Below are 18,640 nucleotides of genomic sequence, written 5' to 3' on the forward strand. Positions count from 1 at the left end.
GTGATTCTATGATAGTATTTCTATCTACCTATCAGGCCTGGCTGCCCTGCCTGTCTCATAGAGGCATCAAGTTCAGTTTTGTTTCCTCATAAAGGAGCAGCATTTTGGAAGGGCTGTGGAGAAAACACTTCGCCACTGAGTTTATTTCCACAAGCTTTATTATTATCTTTGGGAGAATATCATGAGCAGGCTTTGTTACTACGACTACGGAAAGCCGCGTTACCACAACAACGGCTGGCCAATAGCGAACCTGTTCTAGTAAAGATCTATGTTTGATCTAGTAAATGTGTATGTTTGATCTAGTAAAGGTTTATGTTTGGTGGCCCTGCTAGGCAGGGGGTTGGAACTACATGATCCTTGAGGTCCCTTCCAACCCGGGTCATTCTGTGACTGATTCTGTGTGACTCTGTGGAGGGTGAGGAGGAAAGGCGGGATCGCAGCAGAGCACCAATCAGAACTGAGGGCTGAAGGGGAAGGCGGGAGGGATTGGCCCGGGGAGTTAGAGGAGGGGAGTGGGGAAAAACAACCAATCGTAAGTCTGAACGCAGAGGTGAGGGCGGGTTTTTGGCCATAGCAACCAATCATCTGTAGATTGAGATGGTCCAGCGAATCACATTCACGTTCTTCAGGTCGAGCCAATCGCATGCGGAGCGGTTGAGCGTCACCCAATGGGGACGCGCTGAGCGAACAAAAGGGGCATTCCAAGCTGCCGGCCCCTTTTTTCCCTCAGCCCAATTTCACATGACGCAACGGTTGGAGGAAGCGGTTCACGAGCCGTAGCCGCCGCCGCCATTTTGTGAGCGTTGAGACTTGAGCTGGCGGTGGTCGGAAGCGCATCGGCGATCCGGACGGCATTAGCAGCGTCATTAAGCAGCGGAGCCGCAGCTCGGAGGATGCGGTAGAGGAGCCCAGCAGCAGCGGAGGGGGGGAAGCGTCGCTCGGCGGCGGAGGCGGCAGGGGAATCGCGGAGAGGGGGCCGTCGGTCGGTGGGTCGGGTCCTGGTGCGGGCCCCGGTCGGAGGAACATGTCGGCCCCGGAGAGCAGCGCTGGTAGCAGCGAGGCCCGGGAGGACACGTGCCGCGATTACCAGTCATTGTTGGAGGGCCTGACGTTCAACAGCAAACCTCACATCAACATGCTGACCATCCTGGCCAAGGAGAACGTGCCCTTCGCCAAGGACATCGTCTCCCTGATCGAGGCGCAAATCGCCAAGGTTTTATATTCAACCGCCTACTACTCCTACCTATACTGCTGGGGGGACTGGCCGGTGTCAGGAGAAAGGGCTGAGGGACGGAGGAGGCAGGGAGAGAAGGAGGGCCCGAGAGAGGGAGGCAGCGGGGCCGAGGCTGGGAGGGGGAGGGAAGGGGAGCAGGGCTCGGGGCCTCGAGTGAGGTGCTCCCAGGGTCAGAGATGGCAATGGGGGGAGCAGGGAGAGCTGAGGGAGGGGGGTGGGGGCAGCAGGCCCGGGGGTCGTCGTTGGGAGCAAGCGGAGGACAGCGTGGCTCGGCAGGGAGCATGGCCCTCCCCTAAGCGGCCTTTTACCCCTCCCTTCCTGGCCAGGCTGAGGGCTGCCCCTTATTCCCACACCCCGTAGGGAACAGGAGACCCGAGGGCACCTGGACGGGTTGGGGTCCCTTGGGTTCGGTAACAGATGCAACATGGCGGCCCGGCCATGACTGGGCAGAGCCTCGCCCTTGGAACTGAGTTTTCCCCTTTAAACTGGTGTCGAAACCGTTGAATTTAGCAATTTCTAACGTAGATAACGATTTTATAAGTCTCGTTAGCGAGAGCCTGACCTTGTGCAGGTTTGTTGTTTCCCCCCCCCCAATTTATATCCAGGTAGCGTGAAGGAATATAAATAAGGTTGAGTTTATAGCACAGAAATCGTCTGCTTTAGAAAGGCTAATTATAATGATTTATTTTAAAGTATTGTTTGTAGTTTGAAAGATAAGGTTATTTTCCCAGTGAGATATTAACTGGAGGAGTAAGGGTGGGGGACTGATCTTGCAGGGAAGTTTTGAGGTGAAAGGCGATCATCTGCTCTTAGTAGGGAAGTGTGTGTGTTGCTGGTCTGGTGATTCTTGTGTTTTCTGCTTAGAGAAAGCGATGTGGGCTTGGGGTAACCCATTTGGCTTGCAGGTGGCTGTTTGCCCTAAGTAAAGCGAGTGCTGTGTTATCTTCACGTGTCTTGGTTAGCGAGGTTGATTTGGTGAGGATGGGAAGAAGAAATTCTCCCCGACTGTGTAGAAAAGCCTGTAGGATCCTAACATGGCGTCTGAAAGGCACGTGATAGAAAAGGAAGGGAAAGAGGAGGCTCCCTCTGAGCCCAACCCAGGCAGTTGCTGACATCGGTCAGCCTCAGAACACGGACAGGGGCGGGGTGGGGGGTTACTGTACCTTTCTATTGCAGCTTTCTGTAAGAAAAGGGTTATTTCTTCAATCCACCGTGTGTTCTTGCCAGTCACCCCTTCCCCATTGTCTCCCTTGCTCCCTCTAATACCAGGCTCCCTCTAATATAGGCCCTTTTTTCCCCCCTTTGGCTTTAAATCACTGTTTATAATGGTGAGAATTGTATTGTCTTAATGCTGGGGAGGGAAAGATCTCTTACATTATTTAATCTGTCTTTCTACCAATGCAGGATGGCTCTTTAGCGTTCCACAGACCTCTTCCAGTCTAGTTTTAAATGCTACCAGTGGCCAAGCTTTGCCATTCCTTGGGGAGGTGACGTCATAATTGAATAGATCTCACCATTATATCTCCTAAAGGGCAGTGGTGGATGTATATAACATGTGATAAATATCAATGCTGTCAAATTTCTTCATTTCTGGGTGTTTTAGAGCCTGCCCTGAAGTGTGTTTTTAATTTTTTTTTCCTCCTTCTTTTGAAAGCTGTCTTTAATCTTGTATCAATGGTTAGTTTTGCCTTAGTTACTATTTGTGACTGTGGTTTATTCAAGGCAAGTTTTCTTAGTTGTTTTTTTGGGGGGAAAGTGCTCTCCTTTGCTTAAGCCACTTTTAAAAAGTGTTGCCTGGAGGCAGTTTTGTTTAGTGTAAAACTGGAGTGCTCTGCTTTACGACTGAATTAATGGCTCTGAGATGCGTGACTGCTATGATAAAAAAATATGTAAATAAAAAGTGTGAAATATGTATTTGTCTTTTTATTTACCATTGTATAGTGCAGAGTTTGTTTCTGAGACCCATTTTGTGTACAAAGTTGGTTTTTAAAGTCTTTTTTTTCTTTGCAAGTTTGTGACTCGGGGTTTGATTATGGTTTGATTTTCAGTTGTTTTTTTTTTTTTAAGTTTTTTTTAGGAAACTAATAAAAAAAAAACCAAAGCCACACATTTCCAACAATAGCTTTCATACGTTATTTGAAAGAAGAGTGGGAATTCTGTTGTGCTGAGCTCAGCGTTAGCATTCTGTGTGTTCTGGTGGTATGCGGAGCCTCCCTGCTGTTGGTTTAGCTCTGTGTGGGTCTCTTTCTTTGCTTAGGGGGTACTGTCTAGATCACCTGAAAACAAGAGGTTCAAATCTGGGATTCCATTGTGTGGTTATTGGAACATGGGCTAGAGAACATAATAAACATTACCAAAAAATGAAGACTTAAATAACCCAACTCTTTTGAAGTCACGGTTCTTAGACTGTGCCACCTGAGTAGCTGATGTTGGAAGGAGGGCACTGCTAAACTAATGCTGTCACATTTTGAAGTAGGCTTCCTTAATTTCTGTGTGATTACTTCTAACTACTCCCAAACACATGAAGTGCCAACAGAGACTGGGACTGCTTGCTCCGTTCCCTTGGATTACAGTGATATAGTTGTGACCTTTTCTGCGTGTGGCTTGTGAAAGGACTGTGATGTTCAACGTATAATCTGCTACTACCGAAGTTCTCTAACTCGGGCTGTTCACAGGAAATCTGATTTGTGTTCCGTGAGATGGAGAAAAGCAGCATTCGGGAGGTCCAAGTGATAAACTATTTTTTAGAAGTTCCTTGAAGTGCTAGCGATGGCTTCCTGCTCATTTCAAGTTACTTTCTCCAGTGGGTTTTGAAAGGCTGCACTCAGTACACTAGCAGTAATACTGTCTTGTGGGCTTCTTTTTTCTTTTTTTTTTTCCCCTTTTTTCACCCCAAAGCTTTGAGACAAACAGGATTAACCCAAGTTGTTCCTTTTCTCTGTGGTAGACCCACCGCATTATACTTTGAACTGAGTATTGATTTTCCAGATTTAAGTTTTTAAGTTTTTGTATAAACCAAAACCAAAATCCCAAGCAAATCCCTTGGTGTGGATAGTGGCAACCCAAAAGAGAGGTCTGTATTTCTGGGATTGGTAATCCCTTTATATATAGTTTAACGTATGTCTTTGTTGTACTAAACTTCTCAGTTTCTTCTTATTACTCCAGGCTCCTGCGTCAGAGAAGCTTCCTGTTATGTACCTTATGGATTCCATTGTCAAGAAAGTTGGAAGAGAGTATCTTACTGCATTTACTAAAAACCTAGTTGCAACATTTATTTGTGTATTTGAAAAGGTATATATACACTTTCAGAAAAGTTCTGTATTTAAGCAAAGTTGTTCCTGGTAAAATAAATACATGCTCTCAGCTTTGGGTTTTCTTGGGTACCGAACCAGAAGAACTAATTGCTTTTTATGAATGGCAAATACTGTATCTATAATGTGGAAGGGCATTCCTGCTGTTGTCAAGCCTGTAAGTTAAGTTAGTAGAACAGTTAATTATGAATTGCTGATTTATTTTTTAAGGAAGTAGTTAGTCTTTGTGTCAGGAATATATTGAGAATCAGTTTCTTAGAGGTTTTCTGAGCTCTCTGAGTTAGATTTGTCTGATTCACTTAATTTTTGGTGTGAAAAATGGGTGCTTAAATTGCAACAAATACCACTAGCAGCTGATATTCTTCAAGTGGTCTGTGATTAAAAAACATGATGGGCGAGGGGGGGAGGTTGTGAGAGTATATTATTGCTTTGTTACGTTAAAGATACCCATTTTAATTTCATTCAGTGTTGAAAATTGCTGCCAAATGTATTCACTTTTTTTTTTATTTTCCTAAGTCTTTAAACCCAGTGAAGTAATTGTGCTTATTCCTCAATGAGAATGGCAAATCCAAGTCCGGCTTTTGAAAGACTGGACTTGAATGGGTTTAAGTTGAATTAATGGTTAATTTCTGTGGTTTCCTGTATGCCCTAACATAACAAAGTGGCACTGCATCTGAATGAGATAAGTGGAGCTTTGGTGTATTTGTTATTGCATAGCAGCGAGGATCTGTGACCCCAGAATGTTTTATATCTGTTTTTCAGGTGTACAATGAGTGACTAAATAAGGGGTAGATTGTAATAGTGAGCTCAGAGATATTGAACTCCTTTGTATAGAGTAGATAGGCAGGCATTTACTTATTTTTCCAATATTGGTTTGTGTTCTTTCACATAGTTGCATTTAAACTTGCAGCTGAAGCTCTGGGTAATTCATTTGCTGAGTTTTGTAGTTAACTGTCCAATAAGCTAACTAGAACTATTAAATTGATATTAAATATGTAAAGTGTCAGTCACTTTAGATAACTCATGATATCGCAAGATGAAATTCTCACCCTGACATTGCTAGAGATTCTGTTTTATCAGTAAATGATCACTGAAGGTATCTTTAAACACTTAGCGATGTCAGAAACTGGCTCAGTCATGGCAGCAGTGAACTTGATACCCTCACACTGAAAGTTGTGTAGAGGCACCTCCCACCCATATTAGCTAAGTATGAGTTACTTTTATTGAAGTTCCTGCCCTCTTTTTCAAAGAACTTCTGAACTTTCTGGACAACGTGTCTTAATGTGACACCTAAAATAAAACTGTAGCCCGAAAAAGGTTGAAAAGCCAAAAAAAAAGGGTCAATGTGTAATGGTTGAGCTAGCAGCAGCATGTGTTTTGTCAGCAGATGTTTTCCATTTGTTTAAATTAACTACTTGAGTTATGAGATTAATTGAATTTTTTCTTTAATGTGAGTTTTGAGCTTAATTGCTACATCTGATTGCAAAGAGAAAATGGGTTGTAGCACTATTAGTGCTTGATTTATGGGTCTGATTTTGCAGTTGAACTGAAATGTACTTGAGTTCGTTTTGACTCATACACCTTTTGTTGGATTTATTAGGGGGAAAAAAACCTTCAGTGATTAAACAGCTCAACAAAACACTTTCTCTGTTCAGAAAGTTTGTTGTTCTCTGATTTGGTTGTTGTTGCTGTGTGCCGCTCAGCACGAACATTTGAGTTACTGTATTGTTTCAGAGGCATTTTCTTTGGATATTTTTGTCGCTGTATTTTTTTTGACAGAAATTGGCCAAGTAAAATGAGAATTTTGGTAATGGAAAAGCTGAAAGAAAATTCTCAGAGAACGAACGTTCTCAGAGAACGGACAATTAAACCTTCACATGTCCGCATTTGAACTTCTGTTACCGATTCTGTTGGTGTAGATGTATCAATGTACACCACTTACAAGTTCTTTGTAGCCAGTTCGTTGTGTTAAAATGATAACTTTGGTAAGAATATAAAGCATATGAGATCTTAAGTTCTACAGAAAAGTATAGGTTGTTTTATATTAACTTAACAAGCCATAGAATTGTTTTATTGTTTTAGGTGGATGCAAATACTAGGAAAAGTTTATTTAAATTACGCTCCACATGGGACAATATTTTTCCTTTGAAGAAACTGTATGCACTTGACGTCAGAGTCAACTCATTAGATCCTGCTTGGCCAATTAAACCTCTGCCCCCAAATGTGAATACTTCTAGCATCCATGTGAATCCTAAGTTTTTAAATAAATCGGTAAGTCTCTATACCTACTGTATGAACAGATGGCAGTACGTGTTGTTTTTGTTGTTTGTATGCTGCTTTTGACAAACGTAGTGTGATAAGAATAAAGCATCTGATCTCTGGAGACAGGCAAGAAGAATTTATGGACTCAGTATTTAAGGGGCTTATTGTAAGTATTTATAACTTGAATTCTAGATTTCCAAACATTTATGTTAAATGCCATATTCTGTCATGGTGGCACAGTTAATCCTATGACAGTAGGCAATTCCTAGAGGAGCAGAAATTGTTTTGTTTGTATTTTGCATAAAAAATGCAGTCATTAACTTGTGCAAGCTAAGTCCCAGTTTTGTATCACACTAGCAGTTAAGAGAGATGGAGTTAGCTGGATCCATTAAGATGTTGAATGTAACCTTATGTTCAATTTTTAGCCAGAGGAATCTACTGCATCTACCTCTGCTGTCACTTCTGGTGCCTCTACTCCTCCAGCTGTTCCAGAAATACAAAAGAATTTGACACAGGAGCAACTGATAAGGCAGCAATTGCTTGCGAAGCAAAAACAGTTGTTAGAACTTCAGCAAAAAATGCTGGAGTTGGAACAGACTAAAGCACAGTTGGTGAGTAGGATAGTTGGTGAATGGTCCATAGTTCGGTCTCACTTTGTTTGGTCGTACCTTAGCGTCTATACTGGTAACTGCAGTTAAGTTTAGACAAGAGGAGCTGTTTTAGGACTAGAGTAGTGCAAGTTGATCTGGTCCTCTAGACCAGTAATTGTTACATAAAAATCTTAAGGATTACATTCAGAACAGGTTAAAAAAGGTTTGTGGTCTTTTGTTCTCATCTTGAAAATTATGTCTGCCTGTGATGTGTCTTCCACCTCTTTTTGTGGCTCACCATAAACAAGGCTTTTTTTGAATACATTTGCGCTTAGAAAATTGAGTATTTCCATAAGGAACGGGGAATCCTGATCGTTGGAAATGTCAAGGCAGTTTCTGTCTTCATTACGTCAGGTTGGTTTGATGTCACAATCTGAGGGTGACATTGAGGGTGGTGGCTGTCACAATCTGAAGGCGGTGGCAGTTAAACCTGTTTTGTTTTTACATTCATAATTGAAAGTCATCTTGTGTTGAAAGTTGATGATACTAAAGTGAAATATCGTAGAAGTGTAGAAATGAAAATATATAAACATGCTTGGCCGTTTAGTTGTCTTGGAAAGGAGGAATGTATAGAAAAACTAAAGCTGTATTGAGGTGTGCTTTCATTGATTTTTTTTGCTGCGTTGACCTTGTAGTATTGACTTTGTACTTGATCTTCGCCTTTTGTGTTGGTACTATGTTATTTTAATTGCTGCGATGAGGAATGAATGGGTCATTTTCAGTTAAATGGATTAGTCTGATAACAACTTCAAAACATTTCTATTTTCATCTTTGTTTTCAAAACAGAACATGATCATCTCTGTGCAGGTGTTGTATCACACAGATTAATGCTATTTTTTTTTTCTTGTCACCTTATTTCAGGCTGTTTCTCTTAGTGTTCAGCAAGGATCATCTTCTATACCTTCAGTTCCAGCGCCTTCCAAGCCACATGTGTCCCAGACACCTCACATGGCCGTTAAGACGCCTACTCAGGCTTCGTTACAGTCTGAGAAGATCAAACCATCCCCAAGTCCTCCACTTCACGATGTCAAAATAGTAAATAGAGATCCTCGACTTAATAGAATGTCACAACATTCTTCTCATGCTAAAGATCAGTCCCATAGGAAAGAATTTCCACCAAGCGCATCTGGTCAGTCTGATACCAAGGCGAGCAAAACATCCCAGTCTGAAAAACAAAGCTCAACAAAGCCAGAGAAAATGAAAGCAAGTGAAAAACCACAAAAGAAAGAACCTGATCAGTTGGAAACGAAGTCTAAATCTCCATCTCCTTTGAAAAACAAGCTTCCCAATACTAAAGATACTAAAACCCAAGAATCTGAAAGCACAAAAGTATCTGAAATGAGTAAACGGGATCCAAGACTGAAAAAACATCTTCAAGAAAAGACAGAGAGCAAAGGGGATGAGGTGAAAGAAAAGAGGAGAAATACAGAGAAAAAAGAAAAAGAAGAGCATAAGACATCTGAGCATAGACCAGTAGGCAGCAGGAATAAAACAATTAATGGTGTTGTCCAGAAACAAGACGTGACTACAGAAGAATCAGAAAAACAGGGTGGAAAACAAGGGAGATCCAGTACTAGAAAACGGTCACGATCCCGTTCTCCTAAGTCACGGTCACCATCTACACATTCTCCAAAACGAAGAGAGAGGAGATCACCCAAAAGAAGACTCAGGAGTTTATCTCCCACTTCTTCAACTCCTAAAATTGGAAAGATATGCCAGATTGGCGCTGAACAGTCTCCTGCTGAAGAAGCCTCACAAGGGGCAAGAGATGAAAGAAATTCTAATAAGCGAAATGTTAAGCAAGAGGTGCGAGATCCAAGGAGGGTGAAAAAAAGCCAAGAAGACAGGCCCCAAGAAACAGCAAGTCAGCATTCTACAAAAGGTTCTCCTGATCCAAAGGAGAATGTAGAGAATTGGCAGGGATCCAAAGCAGGCAAGAGGTGGAAACCCGGTTGGGAGGAAAATAAAAAGTAAGTTACCATATTTCAAACAAATTCTCTCTGAAGTAAGTGGAAATTCTGCTCTTGGCTGAAGTACAGTTAGGTTTGGGAGGAAACATTCAGACAGCCCATGCTGACAGAAGTTCTTGATTGAGATTCATAATTTGCTTGTAGTGAAAAATGGCAATTATGCATACTTTCTGAATCGATAGTGATGTTTTACCATGATCGGTTCTGATAGAGATGTAATACATCCTGAATAAATAACTAACTTGTGTTTTAAACGTGTTCCTATTCACAGCTCTCAGCAGACTGAAGAACACCAAGCAGTTGGTAAATCCCCTCACCAACAACACCGAGAAAACTGGCCTGCTGCTAAAGGAATTCTGTCACCCCGAGCACCGAAACAGCAACACCGGTTAAGTGTGGATGCCAATTTGCAAATTCCCAAAGAACTGACGTCTGCAAGCAAGAGAGAATTACTTAAAAAGGTAATACTGATTGATTGATTTGTAGAGGTGTCTTGGATATAGTTGTGCTTTGCTTTTCTTCTTAGAAATCCAAACTTTATTTTACAGGCCAATGACCGCTTAGCATCTGGTGAAATAACACAAGACGAGTTCCTTGTGGTAGCTCATCAGATTCTACAGCTGTTCCAGTACCAGGAAGGAAAGCACAGATGTAATGTGTGGGATAGCCCTACAGATGAAAAAGGCTCTTTGAAAAGGAAGCCTCTTCTGTCGGATGCGGAGTTAACATACTATGAGCATAAAACTAAACTGAAGAGGACACAAGTTCAGCATTCATTGTCAAGACTTGATCTCTTGGATCCTGATGATATTTTGGATTATCATGTACCTGATGCATTGCTCTCTGTGGACTGTGAGCAAGCGAAAGCAAAGTGTGGAGTGCAGTTTGAAAGAAAAGAACCCTTTGGAGAAAGATCAAGACGACACTCTCCTGTAAGTGGCACCAGCAGACCCTTTGCTGATAACCTTTCACCTCTGGAGGGTCGACGAAGGCTTGAGGAACAAAATGCTACTAAAGGAGGAAGGGGTTCGAAAAACTTCGACCCTTATGACAACTGGGGAGAATCAGATGAATTCAGAGATGCTCTCAGACAGCAGGGAAAAGGTACTACAGAGTTCCAGAAGATCGATGGTGATGCAGTCTGTAGGTTTGATAACCGTGAAGAAAGACAGCTGCTTGGGAAATCTGGTATGTATTTTTGCCTTATTTTACAGATGTCAAATAATTTGCAATCCTTTTGCAAGTAGTTATTGTTGAGTTGTAGGAGATACATAGTCCAACGCCCCAGTGCTAAAGCAAGTACCTTAGAGTAGGAAAGTGTCTGGGCAGATTATGATTATCTCTGGAGAAGGAAAACCTTTCTGGGCAGTTCGTTCCAGTGCTCTTTAACCCTCAGAGTAAAGTGTTTTGTCTTTTTTCTTTATGTTTTTATGGAACTTTCTATGTTACAGTTTGGTTCCCATTGCACCTTATCTTGTCGCTGAGCACTGCTGAAAAGAGCCTGACCTCATCTATTATTCCCTTGACCTGCTGGCCGTGCTCTTTTTAACGCACTCTAGGTTTATCATTGGTCTCGTTGGCCACAAGGGCCTACTGTTGATACATGGTCAACCTTTTGTCCACCAGGACACCTAGGTCCTTCTCTGTACAGTGCCTTATCTTTTATTTTCTCCTCTTTCAGGTGTTCGAGATGAACCAAGATCACCATTCAATGAACGTTTCAAAAGAGCTAGATACGAAGATCCAGATAAAGAACCATTTCCTGACAGTCCAGGGTCAAGATTTGGAGGCATAGAAGCAAAGCCGAGAATAAGTGCACTAATGGAAGACAGACCTTTATTTGATGGCTCATCTAGACCATCTGCTGCAAGAGTTGGGGCAGATGGACAAGGAAGTCCTTTTATCGATAGCCCTACTGCTGGTTCAAGTTCTAGAATTGATGGACCGACTGGACAAGCTGCTCTGAGATTTGAGGGCCCTTTGGTGGGGGCAGGTGCTTCTCAGTTTGATGGGCCCCTGGCAGGAGCAGGGGGAGCTGGATCCCTAAGATTTGATGGGCCACCAGGGCAGCTGGCAGGGGCTCTCAGGTTTGAAGGACCTCACGGACAGGTTGGTGGGGGAGGTCCTTTGAGGCTTGAGGGACCTCTTGGACCATTGCGGTTTGAGGGGCCTGCAGGCCAGCCTGTTGGTGGTCCTAGATTCAAAAGACCTGGAGTTGGTCTCAGGTTTGAGGGACCCCGTGGTCAGCCTTCAGGTGGTCTCAGGTTTGAGGGACCTCATGGTCAACCTCTGGGGCCTCGAGGTCAGCCAGGAGGTGGTCTCAGGTTTGAGGGAGGACCACATGGTCATCCCTTGGGGCCTCATGGTCAAGGTGGTCTCAGGTTTGAGGGTCCGCATTTACAGCCATTGGGGCCCCATGGTCAACCTGGAAGCGGCCTCAGATTTGAGGGGCCACATGGGCAGCCAGGTGTAGGGCCCAGGTTGATTGATGGACCAGTGCACCAGGGCATTGGTGGACTTAGATTTGATGGTCCTATGGGACGGACCGGTCCGAGATTTGATGGCTGTCATGCTGGCTTTGATGGTCAACCTGGACAACTGTCTCTTTTGCAAAGATTTTATGGAATTCATGGACAGCCCGGCCCAAGATTTGAAAGGGCTCCTGGCCAGCCCGCACAGCCACGATTTGATGCAGCCATACCTCAAAGATTTGATGGCCCTCACCAGCCTGCCTCAAGATTTGACCTGCCCCTTGGCCTTCATGGTTCACGTTTTGAAAATATAGCTAGCCATCCTGCCTCACGATTAGAGATGTCGCCATATGGACAAAGTGGTCCGTTTGTTGACCATCCCGGACAGGGCTACAGCGGACCAGCTCATGGAATGCAGTTCCAAAGGCCTGAAATGTTTGACAGTTCACTAGGACCAAATTTCAGTGGGCCAGCTGGCCCAGGAGCACAGAATTTTGCATTGAGAGCATCCGGACATTACTTTGACGACAAACTTCAAGGTTCACAATACGGAAACTTCAATATTATGTCAATGGGAGGTCATCAGGTAAGAACTGATTCTAGTAAATAATTTACTTTGAGAAGTATTCTTGTGTAGAAAATTAGCAGTTTTTCCTCTAAAAGCATTTTTTTTGCAGACTAAAAATACCCTTAAGTAGTATCTGGATGATTCAAGGAAAAAGGGGCAGGCATTGCTATTTGTTAAGTCTTTGTTTTTAGAAATTAAAAGCCAGTTCTTTGCAACCATTTTATAGCTGAGGATATTGCACTGACATCAGTATCTTTTATTTGAAAATGAATTAAGTAATAGGAAGAATGCGATGTTTTCTCTTACACAAAGCATGTTACCTACAAATCATGACAGATTATTGAAGCGAATATATGTAATTACTTTTTCTGAGAGGTTTAGAATTAAAATGAACCAAAATAATTGCAGTCTTTTTGGAGACAACCATAACTTGGGAGCAGCTGAGAAAGATGCAGGCTTTTAAGCTATAGCTTCTGAAGAATGATCATGGCACTGGCAGGCTTTATGGTGTCAGTTGTCCTTGCTGTTGCTTCTTGGAAGCGCTCTCTTCTAAAGGAGAAAGTAATTGTAAATCAGTGAAAACAATGTCCTCCCAGTAGATTGGAGGTTGTAGGGGACATACTACAAGCGTGCTGTAAAAATTTATTTTCTTTCTGAAGTTTCTTGCAGCTGGCTTGCTGAAAATCCATCTTTCAGGATGCATTTCATGTCATGGGTACTATCTCAGTTATTAGATAAAACCTCATTGTGATCTTGGTGAACGTTTACCAGTTTCTTTTGTTATTAGCCCTTTTTTTTTGGTGAAAAGGATTGCTTTGAAATACTTTAAGTGGAAAATGTGCTTGAAGGATGCGCAAGTAGAAGAAAAGTTTGTACTGAGAAGTGTGTAGAGGTTAATGATGGAATAATTAAAAACAAATTGCCTTGCCAAGATTGCATAAATGCTTAATTTTACAGGTTTCGCACATGTCTGCTCAGACAGGACCTTATGGCCAAGGTCAACAGTATCTACCAAATCCTGGAAGCTTTGTTCAGAACCCTGCAGGTACTGTAATAGTTAACTTCCTTCTGTGTCCTTTGGACTGTTCTCTGTTCATGACCACAAAAATTAGTGCTGTACGGCGATGGTGCCGTGGGTCCTTGTACACTAAAGGGCATCCTTCTCTGTGAGATGGCAGTAGGTGGGGTTTCAGGAGTACTGTCATCTCTCCAGGGGTTTCTCTCAAGCAGTGAGTGCTTTAACTGCGTGGTTTTGGTATGTAGTTACACTTTAAAACAAAACAGAACCACTGAAACCAATTTTTGGATTGCTTTTCACATAGCAGAAGGGCACCTCAGTTGGCCAGGCTGAATACACATTCCCACTATATTAATTGTTAGTAATAAAAGTCTTGTATCAAGTTGTAAATGATACAAGTAGATGGATTCTCATGAGATCTTTAAGCACAGAACAAGAAAATACTACGTTTTCCATGGGAATTTCAGTAGAAAACAGGTAGATGGCATTTCAAAACACATTAGGAAGGAAGTTGTAGGGGCAGAAATGAGGCAAAGGCTGCGTATGAGGCAAACTGAAGTGGATGAGTAGATTGAAGTTAAAAATGGAAGTAAAAAGGGGTAGAAGGAAAAGAGTGTTGTGAAATGCTGATGGAGGTGATTTTTTTTTTATGCTAACCTTTGGTTTCCTTGAGTGTTGTGACCTTATTTCCCCTCTCCTAGGAGGAGCAGTTCCACATTCATATCCTGATAACCACGTTGGTCAGCTCGATGTCAACGAATTGTTTGCTAAACTGTTGTCGACAGGAATCCTCAAACTGTCAAGAACGGATTCCACTTCAGCACGTATGTAGCTTTCATTACATTCTGACTCTCCAGTTTATGCGTAGCTGAAGTGTAAAGTGAAATGTAAGAACTATGTGAACTATTGCATTCTTTTTTCTTAAATGGATCTTTGTGGGAAACCATTTGGTGCGTGTGATAAAGTGAATTATTAACTTTCTAAATGTATCTTTTAAGCTATTTAGAGCCTCCATTTCTTTTTTTTTTTTTTGGTGCCCCACCTCAATAACTTGTCAGTGATTCTAATCAGATTCCTGTCAGTCTCTGAAATATTTGTCTCTCTCTAAATACTGAATTTTAGTGCCAGAAGCTTAGATGAAGTAGAGTCATGTTAAATTGCCATTTGGAGTTGCATACTGTCTTTTGTACGCTTTTTAAAGCTATGAGACTGACTCAACTCTTATACACATTCAGGTTAACGTAGTCAGGTTATATTTATTAGTATTTGAATAAAAATAATATCCAGGTGCACCTTATTTTGTTCTGAAAATGAGCTGAAATTTTGATGAAATTCTTTCTTTTAAAGAAGCGAATGAAACATCGGCGCAGCCAGCAGCTGAAGAGGAGGATGATGACCAGGGTGATCACGATGTCCCAGACCTCACGAACTTTAAAGTTGAAGAACTCAGTCAGTGCGTATTGCAGCATGAGCTTACTCTGCACTAGGAATAATGGCATGGTGGTATCTAGGCGGTTAATCCAAGGCGATTGAGTAGGTGTGATATAACAATGCTAGTGTGTTCACTGTGAGTAGTTCATGCTTATTTGAATGCTTTTTAATGTACTTACATGAGTGGTTTGACTGTCAAATGCTTTAACCTTATAGGACAATCATGCTTTTCTTCTACTCCTGAGGTCACTTGAAACAACTTACTGAGAAACTTCCAATTTCTTTCCAAAGAAATGTTAACTTCTTTTTGTTTTTCTAGGCGTTATGATAGTGTTATAAATCAACTATACACTGGAATTCAGTGCTGCTCGTGTGGAATGAGATTTACTACTTCAAAGACAGACGTTTATGCAGACCATTTAGATTGGCACTATCGCCAGAACCGTTCGAAAAAAGACGTTCGCCGAAAAATTACACACAGAAGGTGGTACTACAGCGTAACGGTGAGCAATGCAGGACCTGGGCCTTGTTAATTAGGGCTGGGTTTGGTGTTTCACATACATGGAGTGGGATTGAGATTGAAGTTGTATTACCATTGGAGTTTGGTGATCAGTGATGTATGAAAACTACTTGATATATCAGACATACTTGCCAAAAGAAAAGGCTGTTATGTGGTGAACAATAAGCAGCTTGGAGTTATCCGTACTGCTTTGGTTGGACTAAGAATGAAATGGAAGTTGAAGTATAATGGCCTTTCGCAGACTGTTTCAGTTTAACGAACTAAGGCTGATTATATCTGTTACTTCAGGGATTCCATTTTTCTTTTCTTTTTTTTTTTTTTTTTTTTCAAACGTATTTTTTAATGATTTCTGGCTGTTTGTGATTGTGATTGAATTATTGTCCTTAGGATTGGATTGAGTTTGAAGAAATAGCTGACCTAGAGGAGCGTGCAAAAAGCCAGTTCTTTGAAAAAGCTGCAAAAGAAAAGCAGTTTCAGAGTGTGCCTGCTGGACCAGCTGGAGCAGTTGAGGTGAGTTCCAGTTTTCCTGCTGTAACCCATATGGTCTGTAAGTAGATTCAAGTCTTGTGCCTTGTTCTCAGAGGTCGCTGTTTATTTTGCAGAGGAGTGTGAAGGGTGTTAATGCTTTGTGCAGTTCTCACTCTAACTCAGAGTTGAGTTTTGGAAGATGCCATGAAATAAACTAAATCCCTGCACCAGATTGTCTTAATTGACAGTAAAACAGCATTAGATTGTTACAGAGTGTCTTGCTGAGACTTCCTTGTTAAAGGGACAAGACTTAACTTTTTCAATTGACAAATGTTGTTGCTCATTCTACCAACTGTACTCAAATAATTTCTATTAACATTTTCTTAAAGATATTTTGGAAGCGTGGAGGTAAAATGTAGTTTTCGTGTTATCTTAATGTATATATATATGTGACTGTTACTAGCCAAGTTCTTGATGTTGGTGTTCAGTAATGGCTTTAATAACACCATGTATCTATCATGTTACTTCAATAACTTTCAGAGGTGTGAAATCTGCCGGGAGCAGTTTGAGCAGTACTGGGATGAGGAAGAGGAAGAGTGGCATCTAAAGAATGCTATCAGAATGCATGAGAAGGTAATCCAATCTTGTTACGTGGCACTCATTTATATTAAAAAGCAAAACAAAAGCGTAAGAGAAGAATTACAGAAATAGACCACAGTGACCCATCTTTTCTGAAGGACTCCCCTGTTAGTTTTCCTGCTTCTAGTTGTATAAATATCTCAACCTTTGGACATGCTTGAAGTCCTGGGATCATTAGTACAGGCTCAATAGGCTTCCATCGTAATATGTTGCTAAAAGATAAATGAAGGTGATCTTCTCTACTTAGCATTGTTGAGTCTGCCTGGATTACTGGGTCCACTTCTGGGCCCCTCATTACAAGAGAGACCGTGCTGGAAAGAGCCCAGTGGTGGAGCCTGTTTCTCTTTGGAGGCCTTCAAAAGCCAAAGGATGTGGTGCTGGGCAGCTCGGCTCCAGATGTCCCTTCCACCCATTCTGTTCTGTGAATGTTCTGTGAGTGTAGGTGTTGGTTTTGGTCCAGTTATTTCCCTGTGCTAAGCAAGGTTTTTATATGATGGCTTTTCCTAACTAAGCATACACCAGATATCTTCCCAGTCACATTTGACACCATACTTGTTCTACACATTGTTGTCCTGGAGGAATAGTGTGATTTGGATTTGTTCTGTTTATGACTGGTGCTTTTACTGTATCCCTAATGTATTTAAATGGTTAACAATTATTTTCCAGATTTACCATCCATCCTGCTATGAAGATTACCGAAACGTAAGAAAACCTTTACTTTCATATATATATATTTTTAAACTATTTTGCTTTCAGTTTGTTTGCTTGATCACTGTCTTTATATAGAGCAGGTCTGCAGAATCAGTTCCTCTTGCATGTGCCTAGGCAAAGAATCAGAGGGAATGCCTTGGGAATGGCAAGTTTGTAATGTATAGTTAGAGTTAGCTATGATGTATCCATGACAGCTTTCGTGTTATATAGGTGAGACTAAAGTGAAGCCATTATGATTTTATTGTTAACATGTGTAATCTTAAGAATTTTAAGAAACGGAAAAAATGAGTGTTAGTATATGTTAAATTTGTTATGACTTGGGAGCTAACAGTGGGGGGAATAGTTGGGAATATTTTACAGTAACATATTAAGCATTTCATCGCTGTGAGGATAATACCGTTTGATAGTAATTATGGAAAAGTAATGCTATGATATAGTAACTTTGTATTATTAGATAAAGTAGAAAGTAATAAGTGGAAGTTTGGATTTTGAGTGCTCTGCTTGCCCACATGTTTGCGCTTTGAAAGAGACAGAAAGGAAAAGAAGGTAAAAAAAAATGGTTGTTTGAACAATGTGTTAATGCTGTGTGAATGTTTGTTTTATAGACATCATCATCTGATTGCACACCCTCTCCCAGCAAGACCCCTGTAGAAAATCCCCTACATATTATGTTGAACATTGTTAAACAGGAAACGGATGAGTCCTGTGACTCACCTCAAGTGAAAGAAGAACCTGATGGCACCCCTGCTGCCTGTGCAGAAGAGAGCACACCTGCCTCTATAGATGTTAAAACAGAACCAGATGAGTCTGTTTAGAATGAGGTTTGATTTTTTTTTTTTTACAGAAGAGCTCCTGTGTTAATTCTGGAAAGCAGATACTTTTTATAGGAAATAAAAGCACTCAAATTGAGGCAGGGCCTCAGCGACTGTTTGGTTAATAAATACATTTTTGTATTTAAATTTCTTATTGCCTGCACTGTTTCAGGTGTCATTGTGTGAAAATTCTGTAGATGTGTGAAAATTTAATGGAATGAAATTGTATATGTAAAAAATGTACAATTTTCACTTGTGGAGATGTAAATTATAAATAAAACCTATTTTTGCTATATACGGGGAGCGTAATGTTTATGCACACCATCAAACAAAGACAGCGTTTCTGTACTTTTTTCAGTTTAAATGGAAATAAAAAGACCTCAGTTTTAAACCTGTTGCTGAATCAGATTCAGAAAAGTAAAAGCAAGCAACTTCCTTCAGTTATTTCATAAGCGGGTGATCAAGGGAAGCAATGCTGGGACTTCTCAAGATAAAATCCTAGATTTCTTCTTAACCTTAACTTGAACAATCTTTTACATATCCAGATATTAAAACAAGTAACCATAAGACCGTTT

General features: G+C 41.4%; 1 protein-coding gene across 3 annotated transcripts; it reads left to right on the forward strand.

Moving 5' to 3' along the window:
- Positions 1-953: 953 nt before the first annotated feature.
- Positions 954-18,259, forward strand: LOC146759825 (pre-mRNA cleavage complex 2 protein Pcf11-like). Of its 3 annotated transcripts, XM_085509690.1 has the most exons (16): positions 956-1,213; positions 4,400-4,525; positions 6,628-6,816; positions 7,233-7,418; positions 8,319-9,427; positions 9,699-9,888; positions 9,976-10,615; positions 11,109-12,484; positions 13,424-13,511; positions 14,186-14,308; positions 14,832-14,937; positions 15,235-15,418; positions 15,823-15,945; positions 16,444-16,536; positions 17,209-17,244; positions 17,859-18,259. In XM_085509690.1, the coding sequence occupies exons 1-16, from the start codon at positions 1,025-1,027 to the stop codon at positions 18,066-18,068; spliced, it is 4,968 nt and encodes a 1,655-aa protein (XP_085365816.1). In that variant the 5' UTR covers positions 956-1,024; the 3' UTR covers positions 18,069-18,259. The 3 variants fall into 3 exon arrangements, with proteins under 3 accessions (XP_085365814.1, XP_085365816.1, XP_085365815.1); XM_085509688.1 differs by lacking the exon at positions 17,859-18,259 and having other exon boundaries at positions 954-1,213; positions 16,790-17,234; XM_085509689.1 differs by lacking the exons at positions 956-1,213; positions 4,400-4,525; positions 6,628-6,816; positions 7,233-7,418 and adding an exon at positions 7,864-8,051 and having other exon boundaries at positions 17,209-17,987.
- Positions 18,260-18,640: the final 381 nt, after the last annotated feature.

The sequence above is a fragment of the Coturnix japonica genome, chromosome 9, assembly GCF_054131305.1.
Source record: "Coturnix japonica strain WE chromosome 9, WE-NBRP24, whole genome shotgun sequence".
Lineage (NCBI taxonomy): Eukaryota > Metazoa > Chordata > Aves > Galliformes > Phasianidae > Coturnix > Coturnix japonica.

What these genes read in the sequence shown, in the direction of transcription:
- LOC146759825 (XM_085509690.1), top strand. Translation starts at nt 1,025, where the DNA reads ATGTCGGCCCCGGAGAGCAGCGCTGGTAGCAGCGAGGCCCGGGAGGAC. An exon ending in AACAGACTAAAGCACAGTTG is followed by an intron (nt 7,419 to 8,318) that starts GTGAGTAGGATA and finishes ACCTTATTTCAG; the next exon opens with GCTGTTTCTCTTAGTGTTCA. An exon ending in GCTATGAAGATTACCGAAAC is followed by an intron (nt 17,245 to 17,858) that starts GTAAGAAAACCT and finishes TTTGTTTTATAG; the next exon opens with ACATCATCATCTGATTGCAC.